Source organism: Phocoena sinus, chromosome 2 (assembly GCF_008692025.1).
Source record: "Phocoena sinus isolate mPhoSin1 chromosome 2, mPhoSin1.pri, whole genome shotgun sequence".
Taxonomy (NCBI): domain Eukaryota; kingdom Metazoa; phylum Chordata; class Mammalia; order Artiodactyla; family Phocoenidae; genus Phocoena; species Phocoena sinus.
The window spans coordinates 142,093,694-142,113,453 of record NC_045764.1 but is presented as its reverse complement, the minus strand read 5'-3'; the positions used below and the strand labels follow the sequence as shown (position 1 = coordinate 142,113,453).

The 19,760-nt window shown below is 38.9% G+C and overlaps 1 protein-coding gene across 8 annotated transcripts in view; it reads right to left on the bottom strand.

Moving 5' to 3' along the window:
• Nucleotides 1–19,760, bottom strand: part of FUT8 (fucosyltransferase 8) — a 325,108-nt gene that overhangs the window by 78,714 nt on the left and 226,634 nt on the right. For all 8 annotated transcript variants that reach the window (XM_032622335.1, XM_032622331.1, XM_032622333.1 and 5 more), the window contains one exon: nucleotides 7,453–7,567. In XM_032622335.1, coding sequence (XP_032478226.1) covers nucleotides 7,453–7,567 — 115 coding nt within the window. The remainder of the gene's footprint in view (nucleotides 1–7,452; nucleotides 7,568–19,760) is intronic.

Genomic DNA, 19,760 nt, shown 5'->3' with positions numbered 1-19,760 from the left:
ACTTTTCTCTATTTTAATGTAAACCCTGACAGTTAGCTTTTCTTTCCATAAAAGGCAAGTACCTGTCTTCAGCTTTGACTGCTAAAGCATCCAATTCAAAGAGGGGTATTTCCAATTAATACAATGCAGCCTCAGGACTAGCTAAAGACCCACAGTGGCCCCCCCCCCCCCCCCCCCCCACTGAGGCTCCTTTGTTTTAGAGATCTCCGTTGATTTCAGTAACTGACCATTTGGGCCACTTGTTTTTTCCCTTCCCCTTGCTTTAAATTCCTGCTCTTTTGTTTTATATTTGCCAATAAAGAGTGAACTCCTGAAGGCCCTAAAAATCAGAACCCCGAGCCCACACGTTCTCTCCTCCACACACACACACACACACACCCTGGCTGTGTGGCTCCAGGTGTGCTATGTAATTCCCAGGTCGTGTAAGTAATAAATCTTTATGTATTTCAGTTTCCTGATGATTATTGCTAATGGGTGTCTTGCAATCATAGTAAGAACCACAAGGGCCAGTCCAACCACAACACTGCTTTCTAATAGGCTGAGACCAGCGCAAAACATTTATTAACTAAGTACATGAGAAATCTAATTGTCAAGGTTTCTGTAGCAAGGTCCCATTTGTTAGTGATGGGTAAATGCAAAAGAGGATGTGGCTTCACGGGCCAATATTACAAGCAGCCCTGAAGCTTATACCCAGTCAGTCACCTTCAACAAACCACCAAGAAAAAACAAACACTGGCTCTTCAAACTACTTCTTAAATGGTGAATATAAAGACTTGGAGTTAAGACTCTTCCTCTTCCCTCTGCCATTTACTAGGCAAGTCATACAAACCTCTCTAATCCTCAATTTATTCTGCTTACTGAGTATAACAACACCTGCCTCATGAGAGTTACTTTGCATAATACCTAGCGATACAGAAAGTGCTTAGAAATGGCAGCTTGCAAACATTCTTCATCCTCATAACTTCCTTTAATGCACCAGAAGAACAAGAAGAAATATCTGCTCCCTTGCGCCTTCCCAATTTAAGGTCTTTAATGAGACCTTGAGATATCTAGATGTTTTACCATCTATTTTCAAAATGACTGACCCAAACCTTGAGCCCAGTATAACACCAATGTAATGACTTGAATGCCTCAATTTTCCATAGAGAAACAAGAATCAGTGCCAACCTTTCTCAGATGGGTTTTCGAAGTGATGTGAGCTATGCAAGTCACATACACCACCCCCTGATATTTATCACAACTGGCATTTTTGGTTTAGGTAGGTCAGATTTATGATCGCATTCCACATAAAACATCCAAGCACTCAAACATCCAAGCTCTTTTAGAAAGGCTATCACAGTACCATAATGGATGTGTGCGAACTATCATGCCCATTTTCTAGGATCAGAGCATATCTCTATATATTATAATTAACTGCACAGGCATGTAGTTGTATGCTTTTATGACATCACTGAGCCCTACTTATGACTTATTTGATCTTAGATCCTTAGTCAATACTCTATCCTGAGCTAAGCAATTACGGGGAGGGAGCAGAAGGTGTAGTGAGGCGTACTGAACAGAAAAAGTCAGGGGGATAGGCCACTCAGTTTTGGTCTACAGTAACCAGGACTCACACCTACAGCACAGCTGCCTTTCGCAAAAGTTGTAGGCAGTCAGTTAACAGAGGCTGATAATTATAAGATGGTCAATTTGAGAAAGTGCTGCATACTCCAGGGAGTGCTGGAGAGTGAAAGTGAAAGTCCTAGTCAGAGGTCAGCACTCTTTAATGGAAAGCTGCTGTTCCAATATCAAATTAAAGCAAAATTTTAACTGGAGGCAACGTAGTCTTTATTGTATCTATGTACTTGAGACAGAATCCACCCAATCTTAACAGTCAGCATCTATCACTTTTCATCTAATTTTGCAATGTCTTTCTCTATTTCAGGCTTCTTACCCTTAGTGTTCTTGGGTAATCTTATGTCTCAGGAGCAGGACTGAGAACCCCCTAAAGGGACTTCAGGTTCCCTCCTACTTCAAGGAGAAGAGCTTTCTTGTGGGCAGAGTGGATTTACTGAGATGTATTGTAACAGGAAATAGCTAAATGGACTCCGTTGGATCTGTTTCTTTGACTTTAACCTTTGCTTTTGTTATTATAATAATACATAATGGGCTGCCTCAGGGAACACTGCCCCTCTGCTGTTCAACTTACCGGGAGACAATCTGACCCTGTCCACCTGTGAATGGCTGCAAGAAAGGAAACTAACACATCCCCTCACCGAGGCTGGTCAGGAGATGTTTTGCAAGTAAAATGGGCCTTTTTTTTTTTTGGTACACGGGCCTCTCACTGTTGGGGCCTCTCCCGTTACGGAGCACAGGTTCCAGACGCGCAGGCTCAGCGGCCATGGCTCACGGGCCCAGCTGCTCCGCGGCATGTGTGATCTTCCCGGACCGGGGCATGAACCCGCATCCCCTGCATCGGCAGGCGGACTCTCAACCACTGCGCCACCAGGGAAGCCCACAAATGGCCCTTTTCCTTTACTTCCTCACCGCATCTACCTCTCTGATTCTATAAAAGAAACTGGCAACCAGACTCCGATAAGATAGTTTTCCGGAGACACTAGTCTGCCATCTTCTCGGGCTTTCCGAATAAAGTCATATTCCTTGTCTCTGGCTCACTTGTCTGTTGTGCAGTGAGCAGAGCGAGCTTGGACTCGGTAACAGTATGCTTCAGGGACGCTCATTTACACAGGTCCCTTCAAAGGCCCTGGGAGGAGGGGGACCTGTGTAGCGTGTTCACCTGGTCAAATTTTGCACAATTTGTCTACAATGAGTTAAAATAGATGTCTCTTTCCACTTGAAACTCCCTCCCATCCACTTCACTTTCCCAGCGTTGGTGTCGGTATTGGGTGGAAATGAAGTGGCCTTCAACATTTCTGGGGTCCTCTTATGGGAAAATTAAGCTGGGGATTCACTTAGTTTAGAGTTAGAGGGATACATGTATGTGGTTCACGGTTGCTTTTGTGCACAGTTATTTTTGTGACATAAACATAGGTACAGGGCAAGAGGTTGCACTGTGACGTGAACGTGCCCCATGGTGCCCAGGATGAGAAGTATCAGGTAATAAGAGAAGTGGAGTCAGTTCTCAGTGATGCCTAGTCAACACAAAAGTTTTCTTCTCTCATTAATAACCTCAAAAATGTAGCGTATACAATTTAAAATGCAGCATAAAACAATTATATGTCGCATACTTTTTTTTGATGAGCATCACATGAAACAGAATTTATATGAATTCCTTTGTATGCAGGGCACAAGCTTATAGCAGTACTATAAACACAACATATGTCTGTATGTGAAGTTGCAAATGTTATGTATCACAAATATTAATAATTAAAAAACTTTTTTGATCAACCATGCTACAGAAAAATCTGATTTAATCTTCCCTTTTCCTTTATAAAAAATATTACAAAATCACCGTCAATTCACCTTATAGAAAATATTACAAATTGTAATCAAAGAGTACGCAGCCAAGAAATGTGGGGAAACAATATTATAGTGTCAGGCAGTTAATAAAAATTTTTATTCTTCTGGAGTTTTGTGTTTGTGGTATTTGTCAACGTCATAAAATCTATAATTTGTTGGGATTTTTTTCATTATAAATAGTTGATCCTCACTATCCATGGATTCCCGAACTGCCTACTAGCTAAAATTTATTTGTAACCTCAAAATCAATACTTGAGGTGCTTTCAGGTCACTTGTGAACACGTGCAACACAGTGAAAACTGGGAGCCTCCTGAAGCACAAGTTCTCAGCTGAGGTCAAACAAGGTGCCACTCTACCTGCTTGTTTCAGCTCTCATATATGAACAAGTATCCTTTTTGTGGTCTATTTAGACTTAACAGTATTTCACGTTCACTTTATGGCTGAAGAACTTTTCAAATAAACATATAAAAGATTAAGACCTTAAGAGAATTACTTGGTCCATTCTACTTGAGCCTAATAGTATACCTGGGGTTGTCTTCAGTAAGATTATTATAATCTTTTACTCATTTTAGTCTTTTTATACCATGCCATAGGGCCTTCAACTCTGAAGAGAAAATAGTCTTAATTAAGACAACCACAGAGCTTTGTCCCACTGAAGTCCAGTTGCCCTAGTTCCTTTTTATTTTCCAGTATCTTGTGAAATTGCTTCTCCCAAGTAAAACCAAGGTATATGATAATAAATGAATGGACATCTAAAATTGAGACCAAACTTAACTGTACTATATGATTGTAAATCAAGCAGGATTTTCAGGAGACATAATGATATTTGCTCAGTTCAAAGGACTGGATAACCACAGAAAGAAAGGCTTAGATTTAAAGGACGCTTATTATGGATTAAGACAAGGGTTTTTTTTCCTCCCTTCTGGAAATCAACCTTCTTTTTTAAAAATTTAATTAATTAATTTTTATATAGCAGGTGACAAGGGTTTAATCTAGGCTTTTTTCTTTGTACTAGGTCTTGCATTATACCTTAAACAAATCAGCGTTTCTAAAAAATGCTTGTTGGTGATAATGAGAAGTGACAATAAGTTTCATGAGTATAAGTAAAAATCTAGTAAAACTGAAAATGTTTTCAACTATACAAACCAACTGAAAGTAAATTATAAAATTATCTGAATTATTTATCAAGAATACAATAAGGTATTTAAATGACTAAAATCTCCCAAAGAGATTAAAAATGTTAAAAATATTTGCTTTTATTATATCTTTTCCCTATTATTTTCTACTTAGATACAAATTATTACCATCTTTATATAACAGCTGGCTGATGGCTAAATAAGGAGAGCCTTCTAAAATCTCCATCAGTAAGTTATATGAAGTGCTTATTTTTATTTTGAATACAGGTACCAAAAGTCAAAGATTTTCTCCTTTATCCCCCTTTTTAGCTTTATTTCCTAGTATACTATTTATTTTCTAAGCCCCGTTGAAGTCTTTCAGAATCTAAGTTGCTTAAATAGTCTTTTTACAGTAGTATTTCACTGAAAGTAAAGGTATGGAAACACCAGTAGATTTGAATATCAATAAAACATGTAACGGAAAAATGTAATCATTCTAAAAAAATCTGTATAAATAGCTCAACTCTTCTTGTTAAACTCTCTAATCCAATTAGTTAAACCAGTGACAAATCATTCTTTTTAAAGGAATAAAAATTCAAGTCAGAAAGCATTCCTTACAAATACACATTTTTAATTTTGTTGGAATGGGTGAAAGGACCCTTATTCACCTCCATCCGGAGAAGTTGAAGAGTGAGTGACTGGCACCTTTCATCTCTGAAAAATCATATGTTACAAATACAGTTCTTAACCTCAAAAATGGAAAAAATGATTGTAAATACATTGAACATTTAAAGAAAAATACTTTTTCTAAAATATGGCTTTTCCTATTGAGATTTTCCCCATCTCCTTTAATATTAAAAATTGCATTTTCTTTTCCAATAAAAAAAGAGAAAAGCATGAAAGTAAGCATTTCTTAATTAATATTTGAAACTGAAGTTAAGGTCCATGTGAAACAATGTTTTACTGTAAGTCTGAAAGATTTAAAAAGCCAATATAGTTTTAAATCATTAGCATGATTTACAAGTGAAATTCTCTAAAACAGAACCACAGAAATCAGCACATAGAAGATGAAATTCACACTACTGGTGAAAACACTTGGCCACTCAGAAACCAAGAGGAAAAAAGAAACTAAAGCAAGTGGCAGGTACTTGTTACTGGCGGGTTGGGGGTGGTGCTAAACTATGGCCAAATCGTAGTTTAAATATAACTTTTGTGGTGTGAAAATTTAATGAATATGTGGAAATGGAAGAAACTCAGAAACCAGAGTTATTTCCATTTCAAATGAGGATGATCGTTCTGAGCCACCAGCTGTTTACAGTTCATTGAATGAGGTTCTAGTTGATAGGAGATAATTACCTCTTCCCTACAGGAGGCAAGTGTTTCTCATTCTACAGACACCTCTGATGAATGGCCACGGGGGTATGAGACCAAGACATCATGCCAATAACAGTTTCGTCTTTAACGAACTCTTGAAACACCTGATTTTCTGCTTTTTCCTATTTAAGTACAGGAAAATGTGCATCTTAAAATATACAGAATAAAGTCACTGGCTATTATTTTGCTTTTATAAAGCACCTTAACCTTAAAAGGAAAACAGAGTGATTATACACAGCAAGTATATATACCATCAATAGTACTAGAAAAGGATGAGCACGATCATTTCAACTTCAAGCATTTGGAGTGTTAAATTCTATTTACGAATACATTGTTTTCCCCTGATTTAAGTTTCTTTTCAGTTAATGACACATTACCCCATTCATTCCAGCCCCTTCGGCTACTTGGATAGGCCTATCAATTCGATCTTCCCAAACTCTCTCAAATTTGTCTCTTCACTTCCAGTGCAAACTGCCACACACCTCAGTGTTTCTCAGCTTCAGTATGGTCCTCATATCCTAAACGCTCTCCTTGCTTCTAGTCTCTTACAATGAATCCAATTCAAGCAAAATACTACTTTTCAGATTAATATCACTAAAGCAGCACTCTCATCATGCCACTCTTTGTATAAAAATCTTTCAAAAGCAGGTTGTGATTCCAGAATAGAAAAAAGCTTACGGCGTATTAAGCAAAAAACAAAATTCAAAAGTAAATCAATACTATCCTTACAAATGTGTAACACTGGGTAAGCATATTAATAAGAGCTAGAAGAGAACACACACACAAAATAAAGAGAATATATTTTAAAGGGCCTGGGACTTGGAGTTTACCCTTGATTTATATTTCCCATTTGTTGTTATAATGATGTTTATACAATAAATAAAAGCGTTCAGCAACCATTTACTGCTATAAAGCTTAGCTATAAAGCTTAACCTGTACCCAAGGACCTCTGCAATCTGGCTCCCAAACCTACCTTTTCCAACCCTCCTTTTCACACAACCAAAACTCCAGACAAACTAAAATATTCTATTTCTCATTGGGTTCCTGTACTGTTCTTTCCCAGGTATGGACCATTACTTACATCATATGCTCCAGCTAGTATGCTCTTCTCCATTTCTGGGTGTGTAAATCCTACCTAATTATCCTTTACAGCTCAGTTCAAATAATACCTTTTCCACATAGCTATCCCTGACAGGTTCCTCCAATGAGCATTTCATCTAATCTCTCACATAAATGCAGCACTTCCTATTTTGCACTGTAGTTTTTGTATGTCCGTGTGTCAGAAGTAGTCCCCTTTAGGGCAGGGACCTTCTTTTAGCTATCTTTGTATTCCACTCAAGAAGTAACATACAGTCTTTTCGAATAAATAGGTAAAATGAGCGAACAAATACTTTCAAAAGGTGAGGGCTAGGAAGACTAAAAACCAACAGCAACTCTTACTTTTAGTTTTATTATGATTCTCCTTTTTTTCACTCAAGTTAATTTCTTAACCTAACCTTCTTACCTGAAGATATGTTATTCTCCGCTGGACCAGCTCTGTCAGATCTTTGGCCTCTTTTTCCCGCCAATCACCTGCTCCATCTGTTTGACTGAGGTAGTATAAATCCGTCATTATAGACCTATAAAAAGCAAACAACATTGTGGGTCTAACTTATTTGTATTTCATCACAGGATTACACAAAGTCATAAGAAGAGAGTCAAATTCTTCATAAAGATTGATGCTCAATCACACTGATGCTGGTACTCATTTTTTATTTTCTATCAAGACTGTGAAATTCAACAGTGTAGTCTCTAGCAGCCGAGATTCATTCCTATAGTGAATCTTTACTGTTGAGAAGAACATACGCCCCAGCCCCGCCCCCCCCACCCCAGGCCAATTATGTGCACTTAAATCCCAACACAGAGCACGTCAGAGATCAGGGGAAACTGGATACCCATAGCAAAGAAATAGGTAGACTAACATAAGGGAGAGAAATACATTGGTGACAGCATTTGAATATTACCTTTTTGTTCTCTCTACTGTCACCTCCTGTCCCCTCTTAAATTTCTTCTTCATACTTGGAAAAAGATCAGAGGAAAATTTTGGCACAACTCTTACACAATGGTCGAAACCAAGGGTCAGCAAACTTTTTTCAATAAAGGGCCAGACAGTAAATATTCTATGCTTTGTGGGCCTCTGTTGCTCTTGTAGCAGGAAAGCTGCCATAGACAAGATGTAAAAAAAAAAAAAAATTGCGTGTGTCTTCCAATAAAACTTTATTCACAAAACCAGGCTATGAGCCAGATTTGGTCCTGAGGCTATAATTTGACAATTCTTCCTCTAAATTAATAAAATGATTGTTAAGATACTTTCCCATCCTGCGTAGTAGTTTCAATTACAACATGCTCAATTTCCTGCAAAGTAAACTAAAATACCCAGTATACTGACCGCTGGTGCAGATGGTTTCATTTATATTACATTAAACAAAAGCTATGACTTGCATTTACCAACAAAGAAAAGTAAAAAGCAAGACTCCTCTCTTTCTCTGACACTCCCTACCAACCCATCAGCAAACATTTCGCCAAGCTCTGAACAAGTATCACCACTGGCATTGCTACCAACTGAGCCAACACTTTTCTCACCTGAATTGTTACAGTAACCTCTGAACAGGTCTCCCTGCTTCCACCCTTGCCAACGTCTACAGTCTATTCTCAGTGTAGCAGCCAGATCCTGTCAAAATATCAGTCAAATGATGTTACTCCTTTGCTCTTATTGAACTGACTCTTCATCTCAATCAGTCAAACCCAAAGTTACTAATTTGACCTAAAAGGCCCCAGACAATATGGCCTCCCTTACCTCTTTTTATTTATTTATTTATTTATTTATTTATTCATTCATTTATTTATTTATTTTTTTAACATCTTTATTGGGGTATAATTGCTTTACAATGGTGTGTTAGTTTCTGCTTTATAACAAAGTGAATCAGCTATACATATACATATGCTCCCATCATTTATTTTTTAAAACATCTTTATTGGACTATAATTGCTTTACAATGGTGTGTTAGTTTCTGCCTTATAACAAAGTGAATCAGTTATACATATACATATATCCCCATATCTCTTCCCTCTTGTATCTCCCTACCTCCCACCCTCCCTATCCCACCCCTCTAGGTGGTCACAAAGCACCGAGCTGATCTCCCTGCGCCATGCAGCTGCTTCCCACTATCTACTTCACATTTCGTAGTGTATATATGGCCATGCCACTCTCTCACTTTGTCCCAGCTTACCCTTCCCCATCCCCATATCCTCAAGTCCATTCTCTAGTAGGTCTGCGTCTTTATTCCCGTCTTGCCCCTAGGTTCTTCATGACCTTTTTTTTTTTTTCCTCTATTAGATTCCATACATATATGTTAGCATATAGTATTTGTTTTTCTCTTTGACTTACTTCACTCTGTATGACAGACTCTAGGTCCATCCACCTCACTACAAATAACTCAATTTCCTTTCTTTTTATGGCTGAGTAATATTCCATTGTATATATGTGCCACATCTTCTTTATCCATTCATCTGTTGATGGACACTTAGGTTGCTTCCATGTCCTGGCTATTGTAAATAGAGCTGCAATGAACATTGTGGTACATGACTCTTTTTGAACTCTGGTTTTCTCAGGGTATCTGCCCAGTAGTGGGATTGCTGGGTCATATGGTAGTTCCATTTTTAGTTGTTTAAGGAACCTCCATACTGTTCTCCATAGTGGCTGTATCAATTTACATTCCCACCAACAGTGCAAGAGGGTTCCCTTTTCTCCACACCCTCTCCAGCATTTATTGTTTCTAGATTTTTTTGATGATGCCATTCTGACCGGTGTGAGATGATATCTCATTGTAGTTTTGATTTGCATTTCTTTAATGATTAGTGATGTTGAGCATTCTTTCATGTGTTTGTTGGCAACCTGTATATCTTCTTTGGAGAAATGTCTTTTTAGGTCTTCTGCCCATTTTTGTATTGGGTTGTTTGTTTTTTTTGATATTGAGCTGCGTGAGCTGCTTGTAAATATTGGAGATTAATCCTTTGTCAGTTGCTTCATTTGCAAATATTTTTTCCCATTCTGACGGTTGTCTTTTCGTGTTCTTTATGCTTTCCTTTGTTGTGCAAAAGCCTTTAAGTTTCATTAGGTCCCATTTGTTTATTTTTGTTTTTACTTCCATTTCTCTAGGAGGTGGGTCAAAAAGGATCTTGCTGTGATTTATGTCATAGAGTGTTCTGCTTATGTTTTCCTCTAAGAGTTTAATAGTGTCTGGCCTTACATTTAGGTCTTTAATCCATTTTGAGTTTATCTTTGTGTATGGTATTAGGGAGTGTTCTAACTTCATTCTTTTACATGTAGCTGTCCAGTTTTCCCAGCACCACTTATTGAAGAGGCTGTCCTTTCTCCACTGTATATTCTTGCCTCCTTTATCAAAGATAAGGTGACCATATGTGCGTGGCTTTATCTCTGGGCTTTCTATCCTGTTCCATTGATCTATATTTCTGTTTTTGTGCCAGTACCATACTGCCTTCATTACTGTAGCTTTGTAGTATAGTCTGAAGTCAGGGAGCCTGATTCCTCCAGCTCTGTTTTCTTTCTCAAGATTGCTTTGGCTATTCGGGGTCTTTTGTGTTTCCATACAAATTGTGAAATTTTTTGTTCTAGTTCTGTGAAAAATGCCAGTGGTAGTTTGATAGGGGTTGCATTGAATCTGTAGATTGCTTTGGGTAGTAGAGTCATTTTCACAATGTTGATTCTTCCAATCCAAGAACATGGTATATCTCTCCATCTATTTGTATCATCTTTAATTTCTTTCATCAGTGTCTTATAATTTTCTGCATACAGGTCTTTTGTCTCCTTAGGTAGGTTTATTACTAGATATTTTATTCTTTTTGTTGCAATGGTAAATGGGAGTGTTTCCTTAATTTCACTTTCAGATTTTTCATCATTAGTGTATAGGAATGCAAGAGATTTCTGCATTAATTTTGTATCCTGCTACTTTACTAAATTCACTGATGAGCTCTAGTAGTTTTCTGGTAGCATCTCTAGGATTCTCTATGTATAGTATCATGTCATCTGCAAACAGTGACAGCTTTACTTCTTCTTTGCCAATTTGGATTCCCTTTATTTCTTTTTCTCCTCTGATTGCTGTGGTTAAAACTTCCAAAACTATGTTGAGTAACAGTGGTGAGAGTGAGCAACCTTGTCTTGTTCCTGATCTTAGTGGAAATGGTTCTTGTTTCTTAATGTAGGATTGTATTGCTCTAAACTTCACTCTTGGGCTTCCCCGGTGGCGCAGTGGTTGAGAGTCCGCCTGCTGATGCAGGGGACACGGGTTCGTGTCCCGGTCCGGGAAGATCACACATGCCGCGGAGTGACTGGGCCTGTGAGCCATGGCCGCTGAGCCTGCGTGTCTGGAGCCTGTGCTCCGCAACAGGAGAGGCCAAAACAGTGAGAGGCCCAAGTACTGCAAAAAAAAAAAAAAAAAAAAAAAAAGTAAAAAATAAACTTCACTCTTAGAACTGCTTTTGCTGCATCCCATAGGTTTTGGGTCATCGTGTTTTCACTGTCATTTGTTTCTAGGCATTTTTTGATTTCCTCTTTGATTTCTTCGTTATTAAGTAGTGTATTGGTTAGCCTCCATATGTTTGTATTTTGTTACAGATTTTTTCCTGCAATTGATATATAGTCTCATAGCATTATGGTCTGAAAAGATACCTGATACAATTTCAATTTTCTTAAATTTACCAAGGCTTGATTTGTGACCCAAGATACGATCTATCCCGGAGGAGATTCCATGAGCACTTGAGAAGAAAGTGTATTGTGTTGTTTTAGGATGGAATGTCCCATAAATTTCAATTAAGTCCATCTTGTTTAATGTGTCATTTAAAGCTTGTGTTTCCTTATTTATTTTCATTTTGGATGGTCTGTCCATTGGTGAAAGTAGGGTGTTAAAGTCCGCTACGATGATTGTGTTACTGTCAATTTCCCCTTTTACAGCTGTTAGTATTTGCCTTATGTATTGAGGTGCTCCTATGATGGGTGCATAAATGTTTACAATTGTTATATCTTCTTCTTGGATTGTACCCTTGATCATTATGTAGTGTCCTTCTTTGTCTCTTGTAATAGTATTTGTTTTAAAATTTATTTTGTCTGATATGAGAATTATACTCCCCTTTCTTTTGATTTCCATTTGCATGTAATATCTTTCTCCATCCCCTTACTTTGTCTGTATGTGTCCCTAGGTCTGAAGTCGGTCTCTTGTAGACAGCATATAATACGGGTCTTGTTTTGTATCCATTCAGCCAGTCTATGTCTTTTGGTTGGAGCATTTACTCCATTTACATTTAAGGTAATTATGGATATGTATATTCCTGTTACCATTTTCTTAATTGTTTTGGGTTTGTTATTGTAGGTCTTTTCCTTCTCTTGTGTTTCCTGCATAGAGAAGTTCCTTTAGCATTTGTTGTAAAGCTGGTTTTGTGGTGCTGGATTCTCTTAAATTTTGCTTGTCTGTAAAGGTTTTAATAATTTCTCTGTCGAATGTGAATGAGATCCTTGTTGGGTAGAGTAATCTTGGTTGTAGGTTTTGCCTCTTAATCACTTTAAGTATGTCCTGCCACTCCCTTCTGGCTTGCAGAGTTTCTGCTGAAAGATCAGCTGTTAACCTTACAGGGATTCCCTTGTATGTTATTTGTTGTTTTCCCCTTGCTGCTTTCAATATTTTTTCTTTGTATTTAAGTTTTGATAGTTTGAATAATATGTGTCTTGGCATGTTTCTCTTTGAATTTATCCTGTATGGGACTCTCTGTGCTTCCTGGACTTGATTAACTATTTCCTTTCCAATATTAGGGAAGTTTTCAACTATAATCTCTACAAATATTTTCTCAGTCCCTTTCTTTTTCTCTTCTTCTTCTTCTGGGACCCCTATAGTTTGAATGTTGGTGCATTTAATGTTGTCCCAGAGGTCTCTGAGACTGTCCTCAATTCTTTTCATTTATTTTCTTTATTCTGCTCTGCAGTAGTTATTTCCACTATTTTGTCTTCCAGATCACTTATCCGTTATTCTCCCTCAGTTATTCTGCTATTGATCCCTTCTAGAGAATTTTTAATTTCATATATTGTGTTGTTTATCACAGTTTGTTTGCTCTTTAGCTCTTCTAGGTCCTTGTTAAACGTTTCTTGTATTTTCTCCATTCTATTTCCAAGATTGTGGATCATCTTTACTATCATTATTCTGAATTCTTTTTCTGAATTCTTTTTCATAGTCTATGCCTATTTCCTCTTCATTTGTTAGGTCGGGTGGGTTTTTACCTTGTGCCTTCATCTGCTGTGTGTTTCACATTTTGCTCAACTTACTGTGTTTGGGGTCTCCTTTTCACAGGCTGCAGGTTCGTAGTTTCCATTGTTTTTGGTGTCCGCAGGGGCTAAGGTTGGTTCAGTGGGTTGTGTAGGCTGCCTGGTGGAGGGGACTAGTGCCTGTGTTCTGGTGGATGAGGCTGGATCTTGTCTTTCTGGTGGGCAGGTCCACATCTGGTTGTGTGTTTTGGGATGTCTGTGAACTTAGTATGATTTTAGGCAGCCTCTCTGCTAATGGGTGGGGCTGTGTTCCTGTCCTGGTAGTTGTTTGGCACAGGGTGTGCAGCACTGGAGCCTGCTGGTCGTTGAGTGGAGCTCGGTCTTGGCGTTGAGATGGAGATCTCTGGGAGAGCTTTCGCCGTTTGATATTATGTGGACCTGGGAGGTCTCATGTGGACCAGTGTCCTGAACTTGGCTCTCCCACCTCACAGGCACAGCCCTGACGCCTGGCTGGAGCACCAAGAGCCTGTCACCCACACGACTCAGAATAAAAGGGAGAAAAGAAAGAAAGAAAGAAGAAGATAAAATACAATAAAATTAGAAAGTTATTAAAATAAAAAATTAAATAAATTTTTTTTAAAAAGGAAAGAAAGAAGAGAGAAACCAAACCAAAAAAGCAAATCCACCAATGATAACAAGTGCTAAAACCTATACTAAAAGAAAAAAAAAAAAAACACAACAGACAGAACCCTAGGACAAATGGTAAAAGCAAAGGTATAGAGAGAAAATCACACACAGAAGCATACACATACACACTCACAAAAAGAGAAAAAGAGAAAAAAAAAAATATCGTTGCTCCCAAAGTCCCTCAATTTGGGATGATTTGTTGTCTGTTCAGGTATTCCACAGATGCAGGGTACATCAAGGTGATTGTGGAGATTTAATCCGCTGCTCCTGAGGCTGCTGGGAGAGATTTCCCTTTCTCTTCTTTGTTCGCACATCTCCCTGGGGTTTAGCTTTGGATTTGGATCTGCCTCTGCGTGTAGGTCGCCTGAGGACGTCTTTTCTTCGCTCAGACAGGACAGGGTTAAAGGAGCCGCTGATTCGGGGGCTCTGGCTCACTCAGGCGGGAGGGAGGGAGGGGTACGGAATGCGGGCCAAGCCTGAGGCGGCAGAGGCTGGCGTGACGTTGCACCAGCCTGAGGCACGCCATGCATTTTACCGGGGAAGTTGTCCCTGGGTCACGGGACCCTGGCAGTGGCGGGCTGCACAGGCTCCCAGGAGGGGAGGTGTGGATAGTGACCTGTGCTCGCACACAGGATTCTTGGTGGCGCCAGCAGCAGCCTTAGCATCTCATGCCTGTCCCTGGGGTCCGCGCTGATAGCCGCTGCTTGCGCCTGTTTCTGGAGCTCCTTTAAGTGGCGCTCTTAATCCCCTCTCCTCGCGCACCAGGAAACAAAGAGGGAAGAAAAAGTCTCTTGCCTCTTCGGCAGGTCCAGACTTTTTCCTGGACTCCCTCCTGGCTAGCCGTGGTGCACTAACCCCTTCAGGCTGTGTTCACGCCGCCCACCCCAGTCCTCTCCCTGCGATCTGACCAAAGCCTGAGCCTCAGCTCCCAGACCCTGCCCGCCCCAGTGGGTGAGCAGACAAGCCTCTCAGGCTGGTGAGTGCCGGTCGGCACCGATCCTCTGTGCGGGAATCTCTCCGCTGTGCCCTCCACACCCTTGTTGCTGTGCTCTCCTCCGCAGCTCGGAAGCACCCCCGCCTCCGCCACCTGCAGCCTCTGCCCGCGAAGGGGCTTCCTAGTGTGTGGAAACCTTTCCTCCTTCACAGCTCCCTCCCACTGGTGCAGGTCCCGTCCCTATCCTTTCGTCTCTGTTTATTCTTTTTTCTTTTGCCCTACCCAGGTACGTGGGGAATTTCTTGCCTTTTAGGAGGTCTGAGGTCTTCTGCCAGCGTTTAGTAGGTGTTCTGTAGGAGCTGTTCCACGTGTAGATGTATTTCTGATGTATTTGTGGGGAGGAAGATCATCTCCGCGTCTTACTCCTCCATCTTGAAGCTCCTCCTCCTCTTCCCTTACCTCTTTGATCTCATCTACTACTGTCCTCCTTGTTTACTCTATTTCAGCCACATAGTCTTGTTACTAACCTCTGAACATGTCAGCCATGTTCCTACTTTAGGACCTTTGCATTTGCTCCTCCTTCCCCTGGAATGCTGGTTTCCCAGATACCCATCCATATGGCTCACCCAAATGTCCTTCAAAATTTTGCTCATATGTCACCTTCCCCAAAAGGCTATCCAGACTATCTCACTTAAAAATTCAACACCCAGTCACCATCACATCCCTTGCTTTTCCTTCTCCTCTTTCCCTGCTGTATTTTTCTCCAAGCAATTATCATCTTCTAATATATACCATTTACTTCTTTATTTTATTATCTTTCTCCCTCTACTAGAATTTAAGCTCCATGGCAGCAGGGTATTTTTCAAACTCCCCTCCCTCCTCCCAAACGAGCATTTAGAACAGTGCTGATCACATAGAAAACGTTCAGTATATATCTTTGAATAGATAAATGAATGAAAAAGTGGCAAAAATTTTCAAGAATTTTAGATGAGATAATATTGAGAATTTTTACCTTCCACAAATCTAATTTTGTGCTAGAGAATTTCTGGGAATAATCCTTAACTAGTAATAACTCCAGCTTTACCCCTTCTCTGCACTTTATATTAACTCTTCTGTTCTGGGAATGCTTATAAGTATGTGTTATTTGCTTGTGAAAATTATGAAGTTAGAAATTTATTTCTATTTATCAGAAAGTATACAGCTGTCCCTTGAACAACTCTCAGGGGTTAGCGATGCTGAACCCCCTACAGAGTCGAAAATCTGCATATCACTCTTGAATCCCCAAAAACTTAACTACTAATAGCCTACTGTTGACCGGAAACCTTATCAATAACATAAACAGAATTAACACATATTTTGTATGTTATATGTACAACAATCAAAATGTTATGCACCAACAAATATCAAAGTAAAGGGTCTGGAGTACAAAAATGTGGACTCTGTTCATTGTAAATATGCAAAATCAGAAAGATTTTGAATCAGAGGAAAAAGAGCTTTGAGAGCCAGACAGATCTATCTCTCAGTTTGGGATCCAACTCTTACCAGGTTTGTGTCCTAGGAAAGTTATTTTGACATCTCTGAGACATAGTTACTTCACTTTAAAATAAGTATTATAAAACCTTCCACACAGTTTTTTAAAAAGGATTAGTGATAATACAAACAAAGTAGTATATGTGGTGGCTGCTTGCTACAGACTGAACATCTGTGTCTCCCCCAAACGCATCCATTGAAACTTAATGCCCGGTGTGATGGTATTCAAATGTGGGGCGTGTGGGAAGTCCTTAAGTCATGAGGGTGGAGCCTTATGAATGAGATTAGTGCTCTTGTAAAACAGACCCCACAGAGCTCTCTAGCCCCTTCTTCTGTACGAGGGCACAGTGAGAAGGCACTGTCTATGGAGCAGAAAGAGGGCACTCATCAGACACCAAATCTGCCAGCACCTTGATCTTGAACTTCTCACCGTCCAGAATTGTGAGAAGTAAATTTCTATTGTTTACAAGCCACACGGTCTATGATACTTTTTTGTCATAGTAGGCCAAACAGACTAAGACATTGCTATTTATGCTAGAATGCCTCAGAGAGTTGCTTCAGAACTTTTACCTTGTGTCTGAAGAGTACCTACTAATAATTCCACAACTAAGAGGAAAGATCAATTGGGTATGAGGGTGACAGTAATATGTGGGACTGACAGCCAGTCAGAAAAATGACCCAATACTCAGTGCCTTATAGCACCCTGAAGAAAGGGATTGATCAGTGAGGACTCATTTAACAGATGATGAAACCAGCCCTCAACAACTGTGATTTATCTAGGAGTACATGACATAGTCTCAGTTCTCTTCTATTCCTGGTTCTTAACTAGATGATAAACCATTTAGGAGCAAAGCAATGGAAGCCCACTGGAAAAATAATTAAAGTCTTATTTACTATCATAGAAAATGATCAGAACTACATACGGTTAACAGAGAATACCCGATAATAGCCCCTTTGAATAAAACAAAACTATTAATAATATGCAAATGAAAATTCAAAATCATAGCCACAGTTTAGAATATTCATCCAACTAATAGTGGAACAGCTTTATACAATGCTTTGGGATAACAGGGTCATCTGTGAAGCATTTCAGGCACTTGTTCAATGTGTCAACATTATCCATGCACAGGACACTTCACAGCTTGACTATTTCCATGCTTACCCTTTTAAAATAGGAAAAGAGTCTAATATGTGATGCTTTATCTGTTTTTATATTATTCCCACCTAAGATTCAAAACATTTCTTTCATGAAAAGGAGTAATTTTAGTTGGAAAAACCATATCTACAACTTACTGCCTCCTTTAAGAAACTAACTTACAGTCTTACACACTGAACAGAGGTTCAAGTTTTTTTCAGATTATGAAACTGAGGCCCCCATGGGCTATTATGTAGCCTATGGTATTATTTTATAGTTGCTGTGGGAAAAGTTACCACTCATGAAATTGTGTGAGTTGATCATGGAAACACAGGAGATGTCTTTCCTTATAATGGTGTTACAGGGCTAAGCTGAAGTTTATTTAAATTATTTTCTCAGCTTTAGAGGCCTCTTTTCCATTACTCTCATCACACCCATTATTTTTCACATTTCATAGGTTTCATCATATCCAAACATGGTCATTTGTTTTTTCCTACCCACCAAATAGGAGTGATCACAAAACTTGTTGAAAGTCTCAACTTTAAATAGCAGTATTGTTTCTGGAGATGTAGTACAGTGGGATAAATAACCAGTCTATCAGCAAATGCCTGTTGAAGGAATAAAGGAAATTCAATATGTTCTGCGTGGCGTTCCATTACATTAAAGATACACACACATACAGACAAATAGCACTACATTCCATGACAATCAGTATATAGCCCTAAGCAGGTAAAAAACTACATTAGGTGTAATTTAGAGGGGAAAATTCTTTGAAATACATAAATTGGCATGGTTTATGCTTTCATGTCATAGTAATCAAGCCATCACTTTACCATTGGGAATGAAAGCTGATCTCTGTATATTTTAATAAATTAGAAAACATAAAAGTGAATGTTTTTACCAAGTTACATCACTACTAAGTCTTAGCGATCAGTTATTTATATTTATCCCAATATCTGTCAAGAAAGTGGAATAACCACTTTATAACTAGAAGACCAAAGACTAAAAAAAGTACACTAATTTTTTATGATAATGCAGTCAGAGTCACAGTATAAGTCACTCTATTCCAACAGTCAACTAAAATTAAGCTTCCTTTGTAAAACTTTTTCTTGGCCTCCCCACTGGAGACCATGTAAGGAAGACAAGCCCAGGAAATGACTTTAAATTCAACCTACAGTTGACCCTTGAACAACACCGTCTGAACTGTGCGAGTCCAGTTATACACAAATTTTTTCAATAAATATCGGAAAAATTTTTTGAGATTTGAGACAATTTAAAAAAACTCACAGATGAACTGCATAGTCTAGAAATATGGAAAAAATTAAGAAAAAGTTAGGTATATCATGAATGTATAAAATATATGTAGATAACAGTCTATCCTTACATAGGCATAAAGGCATTAAATTCTATAATTTAATATAAAATTAATACTGTGTTAGTTTTCTTACTGTTTTAAAACTTTGCTTTCAAAAAATTACATTGGACTTCCCTGGTGGCGCAGTGGTTGAGGGTCCGCCTGCCGATGCAGGGGACGCGGGTTCGTGTCCCGGTCCGGGAGGATCCCGCGTGCCGCGGAGCGGCTGGGCCCGTGGGCCGTGGCCGCTGAGCCTGTGCGTCCGGAGCCTGTGCTCCGCGATGGGAGAGGCCACAGCGGTGAGGGGCCCGCGTACCGCAAAAAAAAAAAAAAAAAAAAAAAAAAAATTACATTACCATACAGTATGCCTTCCTCATAACTGGAGAAACTGCATATCAGCCGACCATCATAGGTAAGTGTTTTTTTTAAATTTAACAATGTTTCCAATACTGTATTATGAATATGATTGTATTGTAAAACTATATGCCATAAAAATTTTAAAACAATTCATTTATTAGTGTATAGGCTAGGCTACCATGAAGCAATCATATTGATTACACTACCTCCTTTAAAGCAATCATTGCTGTTACAGGTATAATGCATGTATTGTTATAGCTGCACATAAATGCATTTTTTTCATGTTATCTTTTCATTTTTGCTTTCTAATGTTAGTAATACATATAATATCTTCAGTGTTTCGTATCATATAAGACAATATAGATGTAGGTACTGACAGACAATTCATCTTGTAAACAGAGGACATAAACTTCCAGTACCAGTAAAGATAGTACAGTACTGTAAATGTATTTTCTCTTTTTTATGATTTCCTTAATAACATTTCCTTTTCCCTAGCTTATTTTAAG